The 24,610-nt window shown below is 39.4% G+C and overlaps 1 protein-coding gene across 1 annotated transcript in view; it reads left to right on the top strand.

Moving 5' to 3' along the window:
* SPHKAP (SPHK1 interactor, AKAP domain containing) overlaps positions 1 to 24,610 on the top strand; it is a 185,785-nt gene that overhangs the window by 39,177 nt on the left and 121,998 nt on the right. Inside the window, exon 2 of the mRNA XM_061147965.1 lies at positions 10,626 to 10,777. Coding sequence (XP_061003948.1) covers positions 10,626 to 10,777 — 152 coding nt within the window. The remainder of the gene's footprint in view (positions 1 to 10,625; positions 10,778 to 24,610) is intronic.

The raw sequence follows: 24,610 nt of genomic DNA on the forward strand, positions 1-24,610 counted from the left end.
CCATTTGTAGGACATATGTTTTCAAAAGTTTCCCATAGCCCTTGTTAACAAAAAGGGAGAAAAAGCTAAACTGTATTGTTCTTTGGCTTGATCCTCTTTTCTGAACAAGGAGTTATATTTTCAAGGTTAAATCTTGGGGTGTTGGTGAATGCTGAGATTGTGAAACTGAGTTTTAAGGTAAAAAAATAAACCCCTATGTCAGTGATGAAATTCCTGAGGCCGTTACTTGCTGTCATCTATTTACTCAGAGATAGTATATGAATTTTCAAAGCACAGCATCTGACACACAGACTACCATTCAATAAATGCTTTTATATTATGTATATAATCATCAATACAGTCTGTTCTACAGTACAGTCCTTGTATTATATTAAGCAGCTTATTGTTTACCTTTTCTATTATAATATAGTTATTGTGCATCATATCTACTTACGATGGGCTATCAGACATTTCATTGGAAATTTCTGAATTGGAAATTTCATTGGAAATTTCATTGGAAATGTCTGATAGATTTAAGGGTTGCCTGAATGAAAAAGTCTTCACTGAACAGTGTTTGATATAATTTAATACTGAAAATAAACAAAAAAAAGACCAACCACTGGTGTTTACAAGTTATATCCCACATGAGGTAATAATTCTATAATGTGTATTTTTTAAATAATCAATGTTGAATTAGAGTATAGTTGATTTGTGCTTGTGCTCAGTCATGTCCGACTCTTTCAGCTCAGATGATAAAGAATCTGCCTACAATGAAGGAGACCCGGCTTCGATCCCTGGTTTGGGAAGTTCCCCTGGAGAGCAGAATGGCAACCCACCCCAGTATTCTTGCCTGGAGAATCCCATGGACAGAGGAGCCTGGCAGACTACAGTCCACAGGATTACAGAGAGTCAGACACGACTGAGCAACTAACAATCACCATTTGTGCTTGTGCTCGGTCATGTCCGACTCTGTGACCCCATGGACTATAGTCTGCCAGGCTCCTCTGTCCATGGAATTTTCCAGGCAAAAATGCTGGAATGGGTTGCCATTTCCTCCTCCAGGGAGTGTTCCTGACTCAGAGATCAAACCCACATCTCCTGTGCCTCCTGCATTGGCAGGTGGATTCTTTACCACTGAGCCACCTGGGAAATCAGGCCTTAGGGTTTCATTAGCAGCATTGACAGTATCACAAAGCTGAGATTTCTGATTCACGAACAGTGTAATGAACTTGACTAAAGCTTGGCCAAGGAGGGAGTATTTGTCAATAGATTGGTAAGAAGATGAAGAAATTTACACATCATGTAACTTTTAAAGAATAAAGCAAAAAACATTCACCCATTTCTTCCACCTACCTGTCCCTTTTTTTTATAGATGCAGATGATATAGATATAGATAAATACACATATATACATGTATGTTTTTGATTCCACATATAAGAGGGATTGTACAAATAGTATTTGTCTTTCTTTGTCTGACTTATTTCACTTAGCATAATGCCCTCAAGGTCCCTCCATGTAATTCACAAATGCCAATATTTCATTTGTTTTTATGGCTGATTAATATTCCAGTTCCTGTGTACATGTGAGCTCGCATGCTTGTGTGTTTGTATTCATCCATCCATTGATGGAGGAACTTAGGATGTGTTGGCTATTGTAAATAATGCTGCAATGAACATGGGGTGCATATATCTTTTCAAATGAGTGTTTTTGTTCTGTTTGGGGAAACTGCCCAAAGGTGGAATTGCAGGATCATATGGTAGTTTTATTTTTAATTTTTTGAGGAAACTGCATACTGTTTTCCACAAGTGACTGCATCAGTTTACATCTCACCAACAGTGTACAGGTGTTCCCTTTTCTCCATGTCCTCTCCAGTACTTGCTATTTTGTCTGTTAGTCATTATAACAGGTATGAAGTGATATCTCTTTGTTATTTCAATTTGCATGTCCTTGGTGATTAATGATGTAGTACATCTTTTCATTGACCATCTGTATTCTGATCTTCTGCCTACTTTTTAAACTGAGCTGTTCAGTTTCTTGCTATTGAACTTTGAGTTCTTTGCATATTTTGGATATTAGCCCCTTATCGGATATATGATTTGCAAATATTTTCTCCCTTCCAGTAGGTTGCATTTTCATTCTGTTGATGGTTTCCTTTGCTGTGCAGAATCTTTTTATTTTTGCTTTTTTGCTTTCGTTTTTGGTGTCAGATTTTAAAAAATCATCTATGAGCTTAGTGCCTTTATTTTCTTCTAGGAGTGTTATGGTTTCAGGTCTTATTTTCAAGTCTTTAATCTATTTCAAGTTAATTTTTGTGTATGATATAAGGTAGTGGGGGGCTTCCCTCGTAGCTCAGCTGGTGAAGAATCCGCCTGCAATGCAGGAGACCTGGTTCGATTCCTGGGTCTGGAAGATCCCCTGGTGAAGGGATAGGCAACCCACTCATATTCATGGGCTTCCCTGGTGGCCCAGCTGGTAAAGAATCTGCCTGCAGTGCGGAAGGCCTGGGTTTGATCCCTGGGTTGGGGAGATCCCCTGGAGGAGGGCATGGCAACCCAATCCAGTATTCTTGTCTGGAGAATCCCCATGGACAGAGGAGCATGTGAGCTACAGCCTGTGGGATCTCAAAGAGTTAGGCATGACTGAGAGGCTAAGCACAGCACACCATAAGGTAGGGGTCCAGTTTCATACTTTTTCATGTGACTGTTCCATTTTTCAATACCATTTACTGAAGAGATTGCCTTTTCTACATTGTATAGTCTTGGCTCCTTTGTCATAAATTAATTGACCTTATATGAGTACATTTATTTCTGGTGCTGTATTCTGTTCCAGTAATCTCTGTTTTTTATGCTAAGATCACACTGTTTTATAGGTTTGTAATATAGTTTGAAATCAGGGAGTGTGATGCCTCCAGCTTTGTTCTTTCTCAAGATTGCTTTGGGTTTTCAGTTTTCCATATCAGTTTTAGAAAGACTGACCTAAACCCCTTTTCTTCATCTTACAAATTAGTCCCTTTAGAGAAGGGTAAAATAAGGACATTCACTTTAGCAAACTTTCATTTTGAACCACACAAATGTGTATTTTAAAACCCTCTAAATTCTAGGCTGTGGCATGTTGTTAAACTGGTTTTAACAAGGGGCACTTGATTCCTTGCTCAAAGTCCCTTCTGATAGATAGGAGCTTTTATTTTTCGTCTGGTGTTGAGATTAAAGGATTTAGTAGAAGGCCCAAGAATAGATATCCTTAATAGGATTGAGACAATCAAACCAATTACCATATTTTACTAAGAGCATTCTTTATGTGGGGGAGAAACTAACAATAAACCTTAGCTTTTATTTTTTTTTTTTTTCTTTTCTTTTTTTTTTTTTTTAATTTTTATTATTATTATTATTTTTTTCCAGTGGGTTTTGTCATACATATTGTCTAACTTGCACTGTGTTTACTTGACTTCAGCAACAGCAGCAGGATCCCTTTTTGTTAGAATTATCCTGGGAAATTCTTTAAATTATCTTTTCAGATGTGGCTTATCTCACCATCTGTCACCACTGCAGGAAATTTAGCATTGAATTCAAACACTCTCCAGTGCCTAATCTTTTGAGGTCAACCAGGATGCTGAGAAAGATAAGGAAAAACAACATTGATAAATACTAATTGAGCGTCCATCACTGCCTAGTGCTGTCCTAGGTGGTAAGGGATCCCTAAGAGTGAAAGCATTACTTATAGCCTAAACAGGGAGACAGACAAACATTATGCAATTATATATCATTTTGACAAGTGCTGACATAGGACAACTGCTATTGGAACTCACAAGGAGAGTATCTATCTCATTTCTTGGGTTGAGTTGAGATTTGGAAGATGAGGGAGGAGGAAAGGTGAAGGTGTGTGTGTGTGTGTGTGTGTGTGTGTTTGTGTGTGTGCATGTGCATGCATTGGCCATTGGAGGTTGGAGAGGAGCAGTCACCTTAGCAGAGAGAGGGGAAAGAAAGAGATGCAAGAGGTGATTTATAAATGGAGACTCAAAGGATAGAGTAGAAATTATCCTGGAGGAAGCAGGGGGGCGGGGTGGGGTGGGGGTGGGTACAGGAAGGGTGTTTTTTTTAATTGGGGGATAATTGCTTTACACTGTTGTGTTAGTTTCTGCTGTACAGTGAAATTCAGCATTTATATGTGCACATATGTCCCAGTGAAAAAGCAGGCTTAAGACTAAATATTAAAAAAAAAAAAAACTAAGATCATAGCAGCTGCCCCCAATACTACATGGCAAATAGAAGGGGAAAAAGTGGAAGTTGTGACAGATTTCCTCTTCTTGGGCTCCAAAATGACTCTGGACGGTGACTGCAGCCATGAAATTAGAAGATGATTGCTTCTTGGCAGGAAAGTAATGACAAACCTAGACAGTGCAGTGTATTGAAAAGCAGAGACATTACTCTGCCAACAAAGGTCCATATAGTCAAGAATATGGTCTTCCCAGTGGTCATGTACAGTTGTGAGAGCTAAACCATGAAAAAGGCAGAACACGAAGTAATTGATGCCTTCGAGTTGTGGTGCTGGAGAAGACCCTGAAAGCCCCTTGGATGACAAGGAGATCAAACTGGTCAATCTTAAGGGAGATCAACCCTGAATATTCACTGGAAGAACTGATGAGAAAGCTCCAGTATTTTGGTCATCTGATGTGAACAGATGACTTATTGGAAAAGTCCCTGATTCTGGGAAAGATTGAAGGCAGAAGGAGAAGAGGGCATCAGAGGATGAGATAACTGGACAACATCACCGATGCAATGAACATGAACTTGGGCAAACTCTGGGAGATGGTGAGGGACAGGGAGGCCTTGCATGCTGCAGTCCTTGGGGTTGCAGAGAGTCAGACACGACTGGGCAACCTAACAACAACAACAGTCTTTTGGACTCTTTTGGACCTCCCTCCCACCCCACCTCCATCCCATCCATCTAGATCATCACAGAGCACCAAGCTGAGCTCCATGCACTATACAGCAGCTTCCCACAGGCTATCACTTTTACATATGGCAGTGCATATATGTGAATCCCAATCTCCCAGTTCACCTCATACCTGCTACCCTGTCTCTGTGTGTCTGTTCCCTGTGTCTGCAAATACATTCCTATTCCTGCTCTGAAGATAGGTTCATCTGTATGTTTCTAAAAGAAGTAATATCATGTGCAAAGGCTCAAGGGCAAAAAGAATATATATTTAACTTAAGACCTTAGATAAATGCTTCTCAAGCTTTAATGAGAATGTGAATCCCATGAGTTTAGTGTCAAAATGCAGATCTCATCCAGTAGCTCTAGGGCAGGTCATGAGATCCTGGATATCAACAAGCTTCCAAGAGTGCTGCTGGTACATAGACTGAACTTCGAGTAGCAACGTAAAAACCACTCAATTTCCAGTAGTGGGTCATTTCATTCTCTGGTGAAATCACTGAATATTCCTTAAGCTATTTTCACTACTAATGGTTGACCTACTTATTCACATTGCATGAATCATTGATTGCAGTGTGGTGGCAACTCAGGATCTCATTGATATACGACATTGTTCTACAAAGGTGTCTCTTCTCCTCCTATAATACTTCTAAAGTCACTACTTTAAATTCTGCTGTGGTGCCTTCCTTCCTACCTTGATCTTCCTCCTCACTGAAATGCATTTAGCAGTTTCCAGCGTGAAATGAGATGGAAAGGATGTGCTTAATAAATACTGTCAGCACTTGTCAAAATCAAACAAAAATGTCCCAGGGAAGTATTTACATCCTTCCCCATTAAGAGCAAGTTATAAGTCTGTGCTATATCTTGACAGCAGTTCTTTTAATGTCAATTTGTGCTCATTTTTAATAAATGCATGAGTTTCATGTTCTTGCCAGCGCTGTCTCATCCTGTAGCAGCAAATGTTCTGCTTCTAGAGAGAAAACAGTTTTGCAGATACTCTGAAAATTCCGTCTCCTTCCCAAAGGCATGGAAATAGATTGAGCTGGGTTGTAGTCACCTACTGGAAACTTACATTGATGTCACGTGATTTAAAAGATGTGCCTCTCTAGATATATTTTAGATATAGGCATCATTAAATTGATTCATAATGTGTTTCAGGAGAGCAGAGATGTTTTGAGGACACATTTTTTATTTTGTTAATGCTATACATGCTTAGCCTTAAAACAAATGGAGCAAGCCCTGCTACACTTTCAAATCCCCTTCTTCACCTTCATTTCTGACTAGAATCTCAATCTCACTATCATCTTAAAGGCAGAAAGATTTTCATACCAGGATACATGTGGCTCAGTCAGTTCAGTTAAGTCACTCAGTCATGTCCGACTCTTTACGTCCCCATGGACTGCAACACGTCAGGCCTCCCTGTCCATCACCAGCTCCCAGAGCTTGTTCAACTCATGTCCATCGGGTTGGTGATGCCATCTAACCATCTCATCCTCTGTCATCCCCTTCTCCTCCTGCCTTCAATCTTTCCCATTATCAGGGTCTTTTCCAGTGAGTCAGCTCTTCGAATCAGGTGGCCAAAATATTGGAGTTGCAGCTTCAACATCAGTCCTTCCAATGAATATTCAGGACTGATCTCTTTTAGGATGGACTGATTGGATCTCCTTGCAGTCCAAGGGACTCTCAAGAGTCTTCCCCAACACCACAGTTCAAAAGCATCAGTTCGGCACTCAGCTTTCTTTATAATCCAGCTCTCACATCCATACATGACTACTGGAGAAAACAGCTTTGACTAGACAGACCTTTATTGGCAGAGTAATGTCTCTACTTTTTAACATGCTGTCTAGGTTGGTCATAGCTTTTCTTCCAAGGAGCAGAAATGTCCAGTTCTAACTGTTGGTCCACTTAGAGGTCCATACCATTTCTATCCTTTATTGTGCCCATTTTTGTATGAAATGTTCCCTTGGTATCTCTTAATTTTCTTGAGGAGATCTCTAGTCTTTCCCATTCTACTGTTTCCCTCTTTCTTTGCACTGATCACTGAGAAACGCTTTCTTATCTCTCTTTGCTATTCTTTGAAACTCTGCATTCAAATGGGTATATCTTTCCTTTTCTCCTTTGCCTTTAGTTTCTCTTCTTTTCTCAGTTATTTGTAAGGCCTCATTTTGCCTTTTTGCATTTCTTTTTCTTGGGGATGATCTTTATCACTGCCTCCTGTACAATGTCACGAGCTTCTGTCCAAAGTTCTTCAGGCACTGTCTATCAGATCTAATCGTTTGAATCTATTTGTCACTTCCACTGTATAATCGTGGGAAACAGTGGAAACAGTGAGAGACTTTATTTTTGGGGACTCCAAAATTACTGCAGATGGTGACTGCAGCCATGAAATTAAAAGATGCTTGCTCCTTGGAAGAAAAGCTATGACCAACCTAGACAGTGTATTAAAAAGCAGAGACATTAATTTGCCAACAAAGGTCTGTCTAGTCAAAGCTATGGTTTTTCCAGTAGTGAGAGGATGTGAGAGTTGGACTATAAAGAAAATGCTGAGTGTCGCAGAATTGATGCTTTTGAACTGTGGTGTTAGAGAAGACTCTTGAGAGTCCCTTGGACTGCAAGGAGATCCAACCAGTTAATCCTAAAGGAAATCAGTCCTGAATATTCATTGGAAGGACTGATGCTGAAGCTGCAACTCCAATATTTTGGCCACCTGATTCGAAGAACGGACTCATTGGAAAAGACCCTGATGCTGGGAAAGATTGAAGGCAGGAGGAGAAGGGGATGACAGAGGATCAGATGGTTGGATGGCATCACTGACTCCATGGACATGAGTTTGAGCAAGCTCTGGGAGTTGGTGATGGACAGGGAGGCCTGATGTGCTGTGGTCCGTGGGGTCACAAAGTGTTGGACACGACTGAGCAGAATTGAACTGAACTGTATAATCGTAAGGAATTTAATTTAGGTCATACGTGAATGGGGTCTAGTGGTTTTCACTACTTTCTTCAATTTAAGTGTGAATTTTGCAATAAGGAGTTCATGGTCTGAGCCACAGTCAGCTCCCAGTCTTGTTTTTGCTGACTGTATAGAGCGTCTCCATCTATGGCTGCAAATATAATCAGTCTGATTTCGGTATTAACCATCTGGTGATCTGGTGACTTGGCATTTCTTTTTTCTCCTAGACTAACTCAGCAGTTAAATTTTTATGTGTATAATAATCAGTATAGTACTGTGGCTACTCTCCCTGGTGTCTCCGATGGTAAGGAATCTGCCTGCAGTGGGGGAGACCGGGTTCAATCCCTGGGTAGGGAAGATCCCCTGGAGAAGAGAATGGGTATCCACTCCAGTATTCTTGCCTGGAGAATTCCATGGGCAGAGGAGCCTGGCAGGCTACAGTCCATAGGGTCCCAAAGAGTCAGACACGGCTGAGCAATGTGGCTACTTGTACAATGTGCTTTACAGAGCTTGCATTGATGATCTTTTACTCTGGCCTAGGTTCCCTGATTCTGGACCTACCCAGTTTTCCCTAAGTTAAATGTGATCCACCTTTAGAGAGATACCGATTGCTGAAGCTCTGTTTCTACTCTGTTTTAATCAGGTTTGTGTCCATCTCATTTCTCAGCCTTCCTACCTACCGCTCTCAGGATCACTAACCCTGCAGTGAGCCATGGGGAATGTCCCAACACTGGACTTAAATCCTTTGGTGGCCTAGATGGAAGTGATCCTTCAATTCACCAGAGATGCCTAAAGGACATAACAGAAACAGGGCAGGCAGCTATGCAGACTCCTCAGCCTGTCTCCCTGAACTCCTGCACATAGAGCTCTGACTGGCTCCTAGTAAGAATAATAACACAATTTCTTTTTAGTCATGGGCCAAGTTGTTACAGACCATAGTTACCTTGGTCGGTGATCCTGTCTTCCATGTGTAAATGATTTAGAATATCACAATGATAACCTGTTTGGTATAAAAGCCAAACTTTCCTGTGGCCGAGAAAGCATTCAGAAGACCTAGAGCTGAGTTTGAGGGAGAATCACATACTGACAGTAAGTAGGGTATAGGCCCTACATTGCAAGAAGCCTGTAAAAACAGGGCTGAAAACTCAGACTCTCAATGATATTTTGAAAGTGAGGTCCAGAACTAGCAGGGACCACAGACTTCACTATAAGCATTTCATTTATAAACAAAAAAGAGACAGGCCTTGAAAAGCTAGGCAGTGTCTTGGCTAAGGCATTAGAACCAGGATCTAGAGTCAGTTCCCTTCTCCCTCTGTTTCCTGATCCCTCCCCCTCTTTCTTCCTTTTTCTTTTCTTCCTCCATCCCTTCCTTCCTTTCTTCCTTTCATCCTTCCTTTCCCAATCTTTCCCTAGTTCATCAAAAATAATATGGATGCTGTCATTTCATTCTATTCCTCAAGGTGGCAGTTACTCAGAAAACAATACATAAAGTTTAAAACAGAACAGATTTTAATTGAATTATTTTATAAAATTTTTACCCAAATTTCTGATCTGTTACAGAGCACCATCTGCAGTCATGTAAAAAAAAGAATGTTATTCATAGTAGTTATTAACAGAAATACAAATGGACTACATGCATGCAATATTTGACTTATGGCTAATCATAATGCAGTGAAAATTGACTGATTCAGAACCTCAAGCATGAGGCTTATAGGTTATTTAGAAACACAGTGTTTATTTAACGGATATTCTGTTTGGTGCTTCTTAATCTGAAGAAAAAAATTCTATATGTTGGGTTGATAATTACATAAAGAGTCATTAGACAATATTTCAAAAAATATGTTTTAATGAATGTTCTATGTTATATGTCACATATTCTATGTGGTCAACAACCACAAAAATAAAATATGTAGACTTGAGATATCAGTATACTTTTTAAAAATCTAGATTTGCATATTTTCAGAAGAAAATTATTCAGCCTAATTTAAATATACAAGAAGCCCTCTGAATCTTAATATTTCTCAGCTCAGCTCAGTAAGTCACTTAGTCATGCCTGTCTCTTTGCAATCCCATGGCCTATACAGTACATGGAATTCTCCAGGTCAGAATACTGGAGTGGGTAGCTGTTACCTTCAATATTCTAAAACTATTTTCTAAAAATAATTTTGATTTTTATCATGTCTTGAGCCTGTATAAGCAATTTCAGATCTTTTAAAATATTTATACACCCCTGTATATAGTCAAGCCCACCAAGATTTGACAGGAATAGGGGAAGAGGATATAAGTCTAGAATTTTGGAAACAAGAAAACTAAGATACTGTCTCCAGTCACAGGGATGATAAAGAGATGACCTGTGTTTTCTAAAGCTCATATTCTTTTCATGGTACCACACTGCTTCCCAATTAAAATTGTTTTCCTCTCATTTGAAAAAATAATATGAGTATTTTTTATGTATTCATTTTGGCTGAGTAGAAATAATGTGACAATGGAAAGAATATTACTTGGGTTTTAGAACTGCTTGCTTAAGAAAATGTGTCAACTCTGCTAGAAATCATGCAGATGTGTCCATCCACAGACCGTGGAGGGCAATGGGCCACAATTTTATGTTCAGAATGGAATAGGTCATAGTCGTCCCACCAAATAGAAAAGTGAAACCAGCAAGGAAACAAACATCAATGTCAGCAGAAGGTTTGCAGTGTCCAGCGCGATCTGAAAAGATGATTTTGCATAAAGCACATTGTGCTTCTTTCTTTCTAAATATGCAGATGACTCACAGAATGTGTTCTCTTTTGTGTTTTGGGGAACAAACAGCAGCTTGGAGTCACCCCTGATGTACGAGGTTCCGGAGACGCAGCAAGGCAGCGCCAGCGCCAGCTTGGGAAGTAGCCTGGGCGGCTCCATCACTGCCTGTAAGAAGGTAACGCTGCCTCTAACACCGCTCTCTCTGAACTGATTCAGCTGATTGAACACTGGTTTGAGTTTTCAAGCACTTCTTCTAAAGCAGAAACAGCAGTAAAACCACACAACAAAATCAGGCAGTTTGCTCATGGGGATAACCCCCTGATGACTTTAAACATGTAATTCATAGAAATGATCAGAAAACTGAAGCATTTCAGAAGGGTCTGATTTAAAAGTTCTAAGCCTCCAGTCATACACCACACCTCCAACCTTTTCTAGTAGCTCTTCCTAAACTTAAGCATGGATAAGGACTTCTTGGATCTCCTTACAGAAAAATCTTCACAGGTTTTGAATGATTCAACTTATTACAGTAAGCTCCTAAGTCTATATCTAAGAAAAATACAGTCATGGCTGTTTTCCTTTAGCTGTTTTCTTAAAGGGAAGGGTATGCTTGGTTATTTTATTAGGAACAGAATTGCATTTACTAAAGTATAGATTTTAGAACTGATAAACAAATCTTGCTTTCAGACACTTGCAGAAAGTTGACATTTGAACAACATAAAATCATCTAATTTAACTCCCATTTTTCAAGTCAACCCAACCCAATTTCAGGCCCAGAAATTTAAAGCCAAGTGCTTACTTACCTATTTAATGCATTTGTCATTATTTGATGCTGTATTCCAGAGGAAAGTGTATTTCTTTTCTTGAAAACAGAAAAATCATACTGGATTATTTCATTTATTGCTAAAAAAAAGTTCAATTATAAAGAATGCTTATAGTTATACATTAAGACAAATCATTTTACTGATCATGTTTTATATGTATATTTAACTATGATAACATAATGTACATTATATATGCATATATATTTCAATCTATTGATTACTGTTCTGAGTGAATCAGCAGCATTCTCTGTGTGATTTTGCATAGTTTTTTTTTTCTTATTCTTTTTTTTTTCCATTTATTTTTATTAGTTGGAGGCTAATTACTTTACAATATTGTAGTGGTTTTTGCCATACATTGACATGAATCAGCCATGGATTTCCATGTATTCCCCATCCCGATCCCCCCCTGCCACCTCCCTTCCCACCCCATCCCTCTAGGTCTTCCCAGTGCACCAGCCCCGAGCACTTGTCTCATGCATACAACCTGGGCTGGTGATCTGTTTCACCCTTGATAATATACATGTTTCGATGCTGTTCTCTCAAAACATCCCACCCTCGCCTTCTCCCACAGAGTCCAAAAGTCTGTTCTGTACATCTGTGTCTCTTTTTCTGTTTTGCATATAGGGTTATCGTTACCATCTTTCTAAATTCCACATATATGCGTTAGTATACTGTATTGATCTTTATCTTTCTGGCTTACTTCACTCTGTATAATGAGCTCCAGTTTCATCCATCTCATTAGAACTGATTCAAATGAATTCTTTTTAATGGCTGAGTAATATTCCATGGTGTATATGTACCACAGCTTCCTTATCCATTCATCTGCTGGATTTTGTATAGTTTTCAAGTACCAAAGAAAACAAATATCTTCAATAGAGAACGTATATTGATTATAAAAAAAAAGTAACATTAAACATAATCTTAAAAAATATTTCATGCATATATTCATAACTAAATATGAAAATAAATATGCCTGATTAATTAAGACACACATGTTACATAATCCTATTTTCTCTCCTTTTATAAAATTCTTGTAGAGGATTCAAAACTATAAATTCCAGATTTAACACAAACTGGTTTTGAGTTGTTTATGAAAGAACCAAAGCTGCAGGTTTCAAGCCCTAAATATGGTCTATTCAACTCTGTAACTCTAAATTATAAAGTCATCACCAGATGCTATATCTTTCATAAGGTTAAATTATTTTTAATTTATTCTAATTTTTGAATAACTCTATTTCTATTGATTAGAATTCCAGTGGCATTTAAAAGAAGGATTGAAGCCAGACTGCCTGAATTTGACACCCAGTTCTATGATTACTAGTTGTGTGATTTTGAGCAAATTACCTCTTCATGCCTACATTTGCTCATCTAAAAAAATATATTATTACCCATTTCACAGGGTTGAGATGCAGGTTCTTCAGTGAGTGTATCAATAGGAAATGCTTAGAACAGCACCTGGGATACTACATATATTCAACAATAAAGATTACCTGTAACTAATATTAGTCTAAAGAATGGTTTTATCAACTGATAAATAGTGCCAGAAAAATTCAATATTAGCATTACCATGCTAAGAGAGTCAGTACTTTATGATCTGTTATTTCAATTATGCTTATTTCCTTAGAAAATAGTCATATTCATTTTTTAAAAAATCATGTCTAGAAGCTAATGAATTAATAATAAAGCTGTTTGGGACTAAATAGCTTCTAGAAAAAGTAAAACAAATTCAATGATCTATTCTAAATGATCTATTATATATGCGTATATATATATATGATTTTAAAATTTTGAATATAATTCTCATTCCACAATTATTTCTAGAACAACTGTTATTACGTTGAACCATATAAAATTCACTTTTTTATTGATCATATCTCAAAAATGATCACATATGGGTAATTTCATACAATCCAACCTAAATATATTTAAAATGTTGTTAGCTCCTAAGGAAAGATAGGGGCTTCCCTGGTGGCTCAGATGGTAAAGAATCTGCCTGCAATGCAGGAGATCTGGGTTCAGTCCCTGGGTTGAGAAGATCCCCCGGAGAAGGGAATGGCAACCCACGCCAGTATTCTTTCCTGGAGAATTCCATGGACAGGGGATCCTGGCAGGCTACAGTCCATGGGGTCGCAAAGAGTGGGACAGGACTGAGTGACTAAAACACGCATGCACACACACACACACACACACACACAGAAAGTTACAAGGATAGATCACAAATGGCCCCCACTCTAAAATAATTTACAGTCTGGTTTGGGAGATTGTACTGGTTTCTGATGTGAAAAGTCAAGCAATAAATAATAAGTTAAATGATATAACTCTGCAGTGACATATCAAGATAGTATAAATCAGGTGACAAATGAGCATTATGGGTATTTATAGCTGAGAACACAGAAAGACACTGGATTTGTAATGGACAACACCTTCAAAAAGAGAAGTGTATGTTAATTTAGACTTTGAAGTGTGATTAAGATTTGAATAGGTGAAGAGATTATCCAACTAAATTTAGGAAGGAGAAGCCAAATTAATGTAGGAGAAGCCAATACTTTTGTGTACGGCAATGTTTTTCTAATATTCACGGTATGTTCCTTTCATTCTTAAGCTTATGTAAACATTGCATTTTAAGACAATTTAGTAGCCTTATATGCCATAGGTTATACACCATGTGGACTCTAATTGTTTTTCTTGCCTTCCAAAAAGTAACTCACCAGTATTTCTTCTTCTTTGTATCAAGATCATGGCCCCACAATAAAAGGCATGAATATTGAAACTTAACTCCTTTATTTTATTTTTATATGTTACTGCAAGTTGATTTAAGTGATCATGATTATTTTTTCATTGCATTAATCACAGGTCACGGGATTGGGGAAGTAAGGATCTGTATGTTCACAATTGCACATATAATATATGTTCTGTACAATAATTACAAAAAGAGTAAGGACAGTTCTGTCTTAGAAACAGCAAGACTGTCCAGCTAAATCTCTCCTCTTCACAATGAATCAGCCTTCAGTAAGAGTAACATGGGTAATTGAAATCTATTGGTAATTCCCCAAACTTATTTTATGTAATAGCTTCATCTTCTTCTCCATCAAACCTTCTTATCAGAACTGACATATTGCTGAATTAACCAGTAGAAGAAATAAAACAAGGGTCCAAAAGATAATGCATTAGTTGGATAATCAGCCTCTGAAAAATTGCAAATTGACCAAATGTATTCCATATGCTGTATGCTTGACAGTGAATCTCTAAGGTTTTTGGAATCCTATCCAGGTGCAGTTGCTTTAGTTTCTTGTTGTTAAGGAAATATGTCACTGGTCGCCATAGCTGTGAAAAGGCCATACCATTAGGAAAAAGAATTTAGTGGTCTTATTTAAAGGACCACTTCTTATTTAACTCCTTAATATATGTGTTTATTTGACAGGGACTGTCTTTCCCTAGAGCTAAGATTACCATTCCATGCAATCACAGCTAACATATACTGTCCTGGCATTTTGTTGATAGAATCACCTTTTGCTCTCAAAAATTCCCTGGTATGCACAGTGTCATATGATTATCCCAGCTCTAGCTTCAGAATTATCCTTTCTCTTCTTTCTCCCCTTCCTCTAAGAGTTATGAAAGTTATCAGATAAACTCACACTGCGGTGTTAGTAACTACACATCTTAATGTTGTTGTAACAAATAAAATCTGTTTTTACTTAACTACTGCTACTTCTGAACTAGTATGATTATCATCACCTGACATTGGCAACTGAGCCTATAGAGCCTGGACATGATTTCAGAATTCTATTCCTAACAAAGCATCAATCTATCCAAGTTGTGATTTAAGCTAACTTTGATGTCACCCTAATTTAATGAGCACCAAGACCCATCTAATTCTGTTTCATTGACTATACTAAAGGCTTTGACTGTGTGGATCACAATAGATTGTGAAAAATTCTTAAAGAGATGGGAATACTAGGCCATCTTTCCTCCTTCCTGAGAAATCTGTGTGCAGGTCAAGAAGCAACAGTTAGAACTGAACATGGAACAACAGATTGGTTCCAAATTGGGAAAGGAGTATATCAAGGCTGTATATTGTCACCCTGCTTATTTAACTTACATGCAGAGTACATCATGCAAAATACTGGGCTGGATGTAGCAAAAGCTGGAATCAAGACCTCCAGGAGAAATTTCAACAACCTCAGATATGCAGATGATACCATTCTAATGGCAGAAAGTGAAGAGGAACTAGAGAGCCTCTTGATGAAGGTGAAAGAAAAGAGTGAAAAAGTTGGCTTAAAGCTCAACATTGAAAAAACGAAGATCACAGCTTCTGGTCCCATCACTTCATGTCAAATAGATGGGGAAACAATGGAAACAGTGACAGACTTTATTTTTTTTGGTCTCCAAAATCACTGCAGATGGTGATTGCAGTCATGAAATTAAAAGATGCTTGCTCCTTGGAAGAAAAGCTATGACAAATCTAGACAGTGTATTACAAAGCAGAGACATTACTTTGCCCACAAAGGCCCATCTAGTCAAAACTATGGTTTTTCCAGTGGTCATGTATGGATGTGAGAGTTGAACTATAAAGAAAGCTGAGCACCGAAGAACTGATGCTTTTGAACTGTGTTGTTGGAAATGACTCTTGAGAGTCCTTTGGACTGTAAGGAGATCAAACCAATCAATCCTAAAGGAAATCAACCCTGACTGTTCATTGGAAGGACTAATACTGAAGCTGAAGCTCCAATACTTTGGCCACCTGATGTGAAGAGCTGACGCATTAGAAAAGACCCTGAGGCGAAGAAACACTGAAGACAGGAGGAGAAGGGGACAACAGAGGATGAGATGGTTGGATGACATCACGGACTCAATGAACATGAGTTTGAGCAAGCTCCAGGAGATGATGAAGGGCAGAGAAGCCTGGTGTGCTACAACCCATTGGGTCGAAAAGAGTCAGACATGACTGAGTGACTGAACAACCACCAGACCCAGGGGAAGTTTTAATGTATGCAGTTTTGTTGTTGTTCAGTTGCTAAGTGTATCCAACTCTTTGTGATCCCATGGACTGCAGCACACCAGGCTTCCCTGTCCTTCACTGTCTCCGGAAGTTTGCTCAGACTCATGTCTGTTGAGTTGGTGATGGTGTCCACCGTCTCATCCTCTGTTGCCCTCTTCTCCTGCCCTCAATCCTTCCCAGCATCAGGGTCTTTTCCAGTGAGTCAGCTCTTTCCATCCAGTGGCCAAAGTATTGCAGCTTCAACTTCAGCATCAGTTCTTCCAATGGATATTCAAGGTTGATTTCCTTTAGGATTGGTATGCAATATAATGCACTTAAATAATGAAATTCTAAATACTGCCTGGGGAAAAAAAATGAGAGAAAGAAAGTTGCTGGTGAAGAGGGGACACTGGAGCCCTCCATGGTGTCTCTTAAAATTGTTTCTCACCTGGACATTCCCTGATGTTTCCTTCCCTTAAGGGATAATTCCTCCTTATAAGACAAATACAACCACCTTTGTTAAATTGAATCATATGGATTTCCCTTTAAATAAGCTATTATAAATGTTATCCTTTTTTTATCTATTAAACACTAAGTAAAATGTCCTTAATTTTCTCTTTATAATAAATCAAAATCTGTTATCTAAAGGGAGGCAGTAAAGTGCTGTATAGCAAAGCTGAACTTGGAATCCAAAGTCCTGAGTCAAATTTCAGGTTTCTCCTTTTACTGTGTGATCTTAGACCAGTGATGTAACTTCTCTGACTCAAAATGTCTTAAGGGTTGGGAAGCCTTATAAAAATGTCATACCAACCCTTAAGACATCTGAGTCAGTTAAGTTATATCACGAGTCTAAAAGTTTGGGCTTCCCTTGTAGCTCAGCTGGTAAAGAATCTGCCTGCAATGCGGGAGACCTGAGTTCTCTATCCCTGGGTTGGGAAGATCCCCTGGAGAAGGGAAAGACTACCCCCTCCAGTATTCTGGCCTGGAGAATTTCACGGACTGTATAGTCCATGGAGTCACAAAGAGTCGGAGATGACTGAGTGACATCCATTTCCACTACACTTTCCCTGGTTGCTCAGTGGTAAAGATTCCGCCTGCCAGTGCAGGAGACAAGGGGTCTGATTCCTGGGTTAAGTAGATCCTCTGGAGGTAGGAAATGGCATCTCACTCCAGTATTCTTGCCTGGGAAATCCCATGGACAGAGAATCCTGTCAGGCTACACACAGTTCATGGGGTTTGCAAAGAGTTGGACATGACCTAGTGACTAAACAACAACAACATGATATTTATATGCCAAAAGCTTTGTGTAAGTCTTCAGTACATAGTTCATGCTTAATGAAAATTAATTTCTTTTTTAACCAAAAAATAAATAATCTTTTGTTGTTGTTGTTTAGCTGCTAAGTCATGTCTGACTCTTTTTGGACCCCATGGACTGTAGCCCACCAGGCTTCACTTTCCATGGGATTTCCCAAGCAAAAATACTGGTGTGTGTTGCCATTTCTTTGGGGGATATTCCTTACCCAGGGATCGAACCCACATTTCCTGCATTAGCAGTTGGATTCTTTATCATTGAGCCACCAAAGAAGCCCACAGGGTAAAATTTGTTTAAGTACAATTGACAAACTAATCTGGATGTAGTGTGCCTTCACTCTGTTGATTATCTGTTGGACTTTTCTCTAATTTGGAAGCATTATGAAAGTGAAGTGAAAGTGTAGTCCCTCAGTCGTGTCTGACTCTTTATGACCCCATGGACTATAGCCCACCAGGCTCCTTTGTCCATGGAATTCTCCAGGCAAGAATACTGAAGTGGGTAGCCATTCCTTTCTCCAGGGGATCTTCCTGTCCCAGGCATCAAACCAGAGTCTCCTGCATTGCAGGTGGATTCTTTATCATCTGAGCCACCAGGGAAGGCCCTTGAAAGCATTATAGCCCATGTCGTATGTCCACAATAGCAAGACATTTTCAATTCATGCTTTACATCACGGACTGAAGATTTGCTACTCAGGACATAGTAGAAACAAATGTATAAAAAGAATTTTGGAGAAAAATCAACACCTCAAATATCCTTCTCTTTTTATGTCATGTTAATTAAATCTACCCTAGAGTTGGACTTATCAAAGGCATCAGACTGAAAACACTTCAGGTTCCCAGAGGCAAGATTTGATCTTAATATGACATCTGATCATCTCTTTGAAGCTTCAAAAGCATGCTTTGGCTTGACTGACCTCTTTTAAACTGACTGAAATTTGCTGTCAACAGTGGCACAGATACAACTGAGGAAGAACAGAATGGAGGCCCCTTGATGCTTTACCCTGCTCTGTAATATACATTTCCTCTCAGCCCATATCTTTTTGATGACATGTAATTAACAAAAGCAATTCAATTAATGTGTTCATGCACAAGCATACAAATTGAAAGGCTTTTTCAGAATCCTATTCTTATCTCTAAAGATGTATTTATTGATCAGAATTGCATTGCTCTTGGCCAAAAGCCCCAGTAGTAACTCCAGGAAGTACATGATGGAAAATAGCTGTAATAGTCTGTCTTTGTAGAAGCTGTTTCCTTAAAGGAAGGAAGGGCTTTTAAAATATATATAACTAAGTAAATAAAATTTAAAACAAGGCCAGAATAACTGGGCCATAATCACCTTTCTGTTGAAGGCTTTCTCTCTGGGATGTAACCCACTCACAGATCTATAAACACTCTTCTGATCAAGCAGCCTGTTAGCGATGTTCAGATGCATCTTCTGATACCAGAGAATGGCCTCTTCAAATTTTGTCAAACAGCGAGGTGTCTTGTTTTATCGCCCTTCTACAGGAATAATCAGAGGCGTTGAAGAAACAGGGAGATTTTTAAGAAAAGAAATAGATGTCTTCCTAAAAGTGGTATTTGAATATGGTTGGTCTAGTAGTTCTAAAGGCAGTACCTTAGAGAAAAATGAGAGTGAAAGCTAGGATGCCAGAAGAAGTGTGGCTTATATGGATGGGAAAGCAGGGAGAAGAGACGCAGACACTGTGTACAGAAAGTGGGAGGAAGGAAAAGCAGGCTCTGGGGTGAGACACATGAGAAGTCAAGGTTGATAGGCTTCCACGACATTGAGAGTTGAACAGAACCATGAACTGTCAGAGCCAAGACATTCATGAGTGGTGAGTCATTGAGGTCATTGGGAAGAGGAGCTAGAGACAAGGTATTGGGTTCACAGGTTCGGATTTAGCCCAGTTGCATCTGAAGAGCCAGCCACAGAATTCCCTCTGGGGGTCATTTCACTGACTGCCTAAGGAAATATCTATCTTTCCTGAGCCACACTAATGTCTAGAAGGCTTCAAGGTTGCTCTGAGGCCAGAACACAGATAATGAGGTTCTGGTGGGGACTCATTTCCTCTGCCCTCAGCAAAAGCAAATTGAAATGATAATTCATCTTCTCTTGCATTTAAAGCAGCCTGATCTACTCTGAACTAGAGAGGTGTGCTACATGGTGAGTTTATTCTTTGGCAAATGTCCATTCAGTAATCTTAGGTGGGAAACTGTTTAAAACTATCAATTATGGCTCATTCTGCAATCTGAATGCGATTCAGCTTCTTATTCCAAAAGTCAGGAGTTCTATTCAGGATTCCACACCACCTCTCCTTCCTGTCAACAACTGCTATGTAGAGTGTTTGAGACTCCAATATGCTAGTCTTTTTCTCTTCTCTGCAGTTCAATTCCTTGAGTGTCCTCTCCACTATGTGTGAAGAACTCCTAGAAGGATTTTGTAGTGCCTTTTCTTTCTTTTTTTTCAATCAAAAAGTAGGGCTCTGAAAACTCAAAATAGCTTAGAACATTTCGTGGAATGGAAGGTGACATTGCGCTGTTGAAACCAGGCAAGTGATCTTTTTTTTTTCCTTTGAATTATTTTAATTTCCCCAAACCTTTATGTTAGCTATTCAAAATCTCTATTCAAAAATGGAAGGGGTCTATATTTTTTAAATATCTAATATGGCATTCAGAACTCTCTTTTTTTCCTTGCAGGCATTTAAAATATCTTACCATCCCTGCTTCCCATCACTAGCCTTTTGCTTTTTCTCACTTTCCCCTTAGTCCTGCATCTAAAAGCATCCCTCTCAACTTTGTAGCCTGGAGTAAACATTCCCCTGTTCCCCACCAGTCCTAAGAGGATTCACTTTCCCTGTATCCTGCCAGGCTTGCCTTTCTGATAAAAGTGCTCACTTTTCAGTTCTGCCAGTGGCAGAGTGGGAAGGAAGAATGTGACTCAGATAATCTTAAACAGTCCTCCTTAAGGGCCTTCTGGTTCATGAATCCCTGAGACTGAGTCTCTGCTGTGTGTACCTGCATTTACTAGGCTTTTATCTGTGTCTAGAGAAGGAGGCCCATCTTGAAAGGGCTCTTCCTCTCAAGGATGAAGAGCATCCAAGAAGCAGGTGTGTCCCTTAGCAAAGTATGCGTCCCTCTGCGTACATCTTAGAAGGTAGTTGTTCCTAGCAGCATCTTGCAAAGAAGAGAAGAGTCAAGATGAGAATTGCCACTTTCTTATAATTGCCAAAGGCCAAATGCACATACCAATACTCAAGTGCTGTGTGGCCAAACCTGCTGTCCCTTTGATGAGTAGCAAATCTGCACCATGTACACTTTGCACAAAAATCATCCAAAGTCAGTGGCAGACCTAGATATGCATTATGAGATTCCCTGTGGCTCAGATGGTAAAGAATCTGCCTGTAATGCAGGAGACCTGGGTTTGATCCCTGGGTTGGGAAGATCCCCTGGAGGAGGGCATGACAACCCCATCCAGTATTCTTGCCTGGAGAATCCCCAGGGACAGAGGAGCCTGGTGGGCTACTGTCCATGGGGTTGCAAATCAGACATGATTGGAGCTACTCAGCATGCAGCGCACACAGATGTGCATTATAGATTTTCCTATATGTGTGTTTTTTTTTTTTTTTCCTGTATTTTGCTTCTCCTAACGTGAAAAATCCTGTTTCCATCACAGGTCATATCAACATGACAGCATTACATGGCACCTAAATAGAAACTAAACAGCAATTAATCGGCTATCTTCCATTTATGTCTAATTTGATGTGATTTAAATCAGACCATTTATAAAATATGCTATAATTGCCTTTACTGAGTATATCTGCTCCTGTAACTCTTGCATTTTATGCTTGAGACTCAAACTTGGTTATCATTTTCATGTGGAAAAAGCTCTGATCACCTTTCAGAGCATTCTTCAGCCAGCTGACATCTGTGTGGTGTGGAGAAGTAAACAGCCTGGCTTGATACTTCTAAATTGTCCTCTGTGCTCCTATACCATTCTTGTGATTGCATGGAAATACAATGTAACTTCCAGGATCCAAGTAATTGTGTGGCCCAGAAAAAAACAGGAAGCTATTTAACACTGTCCACCTAGTTCATTTCTTGACGCATTAGGATACACTCTGGGCCAAAATAATGTACAAAATCTCCAGATTACATAGATGGGAACATTAACTTCAAAGGAGAGAGCCCTCTTGTTCATGAAACATGCATTTTCTACTCAGAGAGATACTTGCACGTGTGACATTTGTTGAAGTACTTGTAAGTCAGTATGTGGATGTTGTTGCTTAGTGGTTAAGCCGTGTCCCATTCTTTTGCAACCCCATGGCCTGTAGCCTGCCAGGCTTCTCTGTCCATAGGATTTCCCAGGCAAGAATATTGGAGTGGGTTGCCATTTTCTTCTCCAGGGGATCTTTCTGACCCAAGAATCGAACCTACGGCTCCTACACTAGCAGGCAGATTCTTTACCACTGAGCCACCAGGGAAGACTGGTATATATCAGTATATTTCATGTTTACCAGAGGCAAGCTTAGTTAGACCGGGTACATATTGCTAAAAGCATCCCATAGATAAGGACTCTACTGCTATAGAAGTGCTGTTTATCTGGAGGTTAGTATGTTTATAATGAAATATGAGAGTGTCACCTTCTTTCTTCCCTGGGAGTATTCCCTCCCACTCTGCTCCATAGTCAAGAAAGAATTGCGGATCCACTGTCAACCATTTCCTTCCCAAACTTCCAAACCAACAATGCCTTTGATCTGGTACTATTGAGGTTCTTTCCTTCTTCTTCAGTTCAGTTCAGTTCAGTTCAGTCGCTCAGTTGTATCCGACTCCTTGTGACCCCATGAATCGCAGCACGCCAGGCCTCCCTGTCCATCACCAACTCCCGGAGTTTACTCAAACTCATGCCCATCGAGTCGGTGATGCCATCCAGCCATCTCGTCCTCTGTCGTCCCCTTCTCCTCCTGCCCCCAATCCCTCCCAGCATCAGGGTCTTTTCCAATGAGTCAACTCTTCACATGAGGTGGCCAAAGTATTTGAGTTTCAGCTTCAGCATCAGTCCTTCCAATGAACACCCAGGAGTGATCTCCTTTAGGATGGACTGGTTGGATCTCCTTGCAGCCCAAGGGACTCTCAAGAGTCTTCTCCAACACCACAATTCAAAAGCATCAATTTTTCGGCACTCAGCTTTCTTCACAGTCCAACTCTCACATCCATACATGACCAATGGGAAAACCATAGCCTTGACTAGACAGACCTTTGTTGGCAAAGTAATGTCTCTGCTTTTTAATATGCTGTCTAGGTTAGTCATAACTTTCCTTCCAAGGAGTAAGAATCTTTTAATTTCATGGCTGCAGTCACCATCTGTGGTGATTCTGGAGTCCAAAAAAATAAAGTCTGACACTGCTTCCACTGTTTCCCCATCTATTTCCATGAAGTGATGGGACCAGATGCCATGATCTTAGTTTTCTGAATGTTGAGCTTTAAGCCAACTTTTTCACTCTCCTCTTTCACTTTTATCAAGAGGCTTTTTAGTTCCTCTTCACTTTCTGCCATAATGGTGGTGTCATCTGCATATCTGAGGTTATTGATACTTTTTAACAATGGCGAATTGCTAGTTCCAAGGTCTTAACAGAACTCCATTATTTTCCAATACTTTTGCAACAATCAGTTATAAGATTGCTACTTTGTGCTAGGTGTCAGCCTTGTCATGAAAGAATGTTTCACATCCAGCCAACATGATTATTCATACTTTGAGAACAGTTTCCCCTTTTTGTCAAAGGAAGCTAAATACACAAAATGACAGGCAGTCAGCCAGAAGAATCATCATCAAAAGGAATATGTTATCTTAATATTTCATTCAATCTTCTGAGAAACTGAGACTAAACCACTGAGTGTTCTGTGCTGCTTTTTTCCTCCACACAATCATTTTATTTCCAGTTTGTTTCTTTGTCTTTTCTTTGGAGTTCAGTGTGCTTTCTAAAGCATAAGAGTTTCCCTGTGAGGTAATGAAAACATATTATCCCAGAGTGGAAAATAAAAGATTACAGAGTTCTCAGAAAGTTCCCTAAGGCACAGATTAAATCAACATAAAATTAAGTGTGTAAAGTGACACAAAATCTTTTGACTTCTAGTTCAGTGTATCTGGTGGGAGTAGTTCTAAGCTATTATAAAAATTTAAGCAAACAATTAAGCGTTACTTGAGCCAGTGACTAAATATCCAAAAATTATAATTAAACATTTTTTAAATTAAAACTTAGAGTACTTCATGATGTTAAAGAATATCTGGTGCTCTTAGCCATGGAAGTGGAAGATAAAATGCCCTTTCTCATTCCTTTCCCAACCATTCACACTGCACCAGCCATGATGGATTCTCTGCTGCTCTTCAACATCAACAAACGCATTTCTGCTTCGAGCCTCTGTTTTTACTGGTGATCTCTGCTGAGATGCTCTTCCTTCAGATGGGTGTGTGGCTGGCCCTTCATTTCTTTCAGATCTCTGCTCAATGTCACCCTCACAGAGGCCAGAAAATATTTTCTCAAACTGTATCCCTTACATTTTCATTTCTTTCTCTGGCTTTATCATCACAGTGGTCACAGTAGTTTTCACAGAACATATATAAATATGGAAAATGTACTTGATTGTGGTGGGTCCTCCCCTGGCAGAATGAGAACAAAACTCTCTGCTTTGTCATTATTTTTGTTTTGCCCACCCTCCGATTGCCTAGTAACTAAGCAACATCTTCTAAAAACAGTAGGTGTTCAACAAGCAGCCATTGAATGAATGAATGAGGGAATGAAAACAACATGCATGGCTTATCCTTCTCTTGGAAATGATATCCCAAAGTTAGTATCAAATGTAGTCTATTTAATGCTTTATGATTGATGAATATGGCTTGAAC

This window comes from Dama dama, chromosome 8 (assembly GCF_033118175.1).
Source record: "Dama dama isolate Ldn47 chromosome 8, ASM3311817v1, whole genome shotgun sequence".
In the NCBI taxonomy this organism is placed as follows: domain Eukaryota; kingdom Metazoa; phylum Chordata; class Mammalia; order Artiodactyla; family Cervidae; genus Dama; species Dama dama.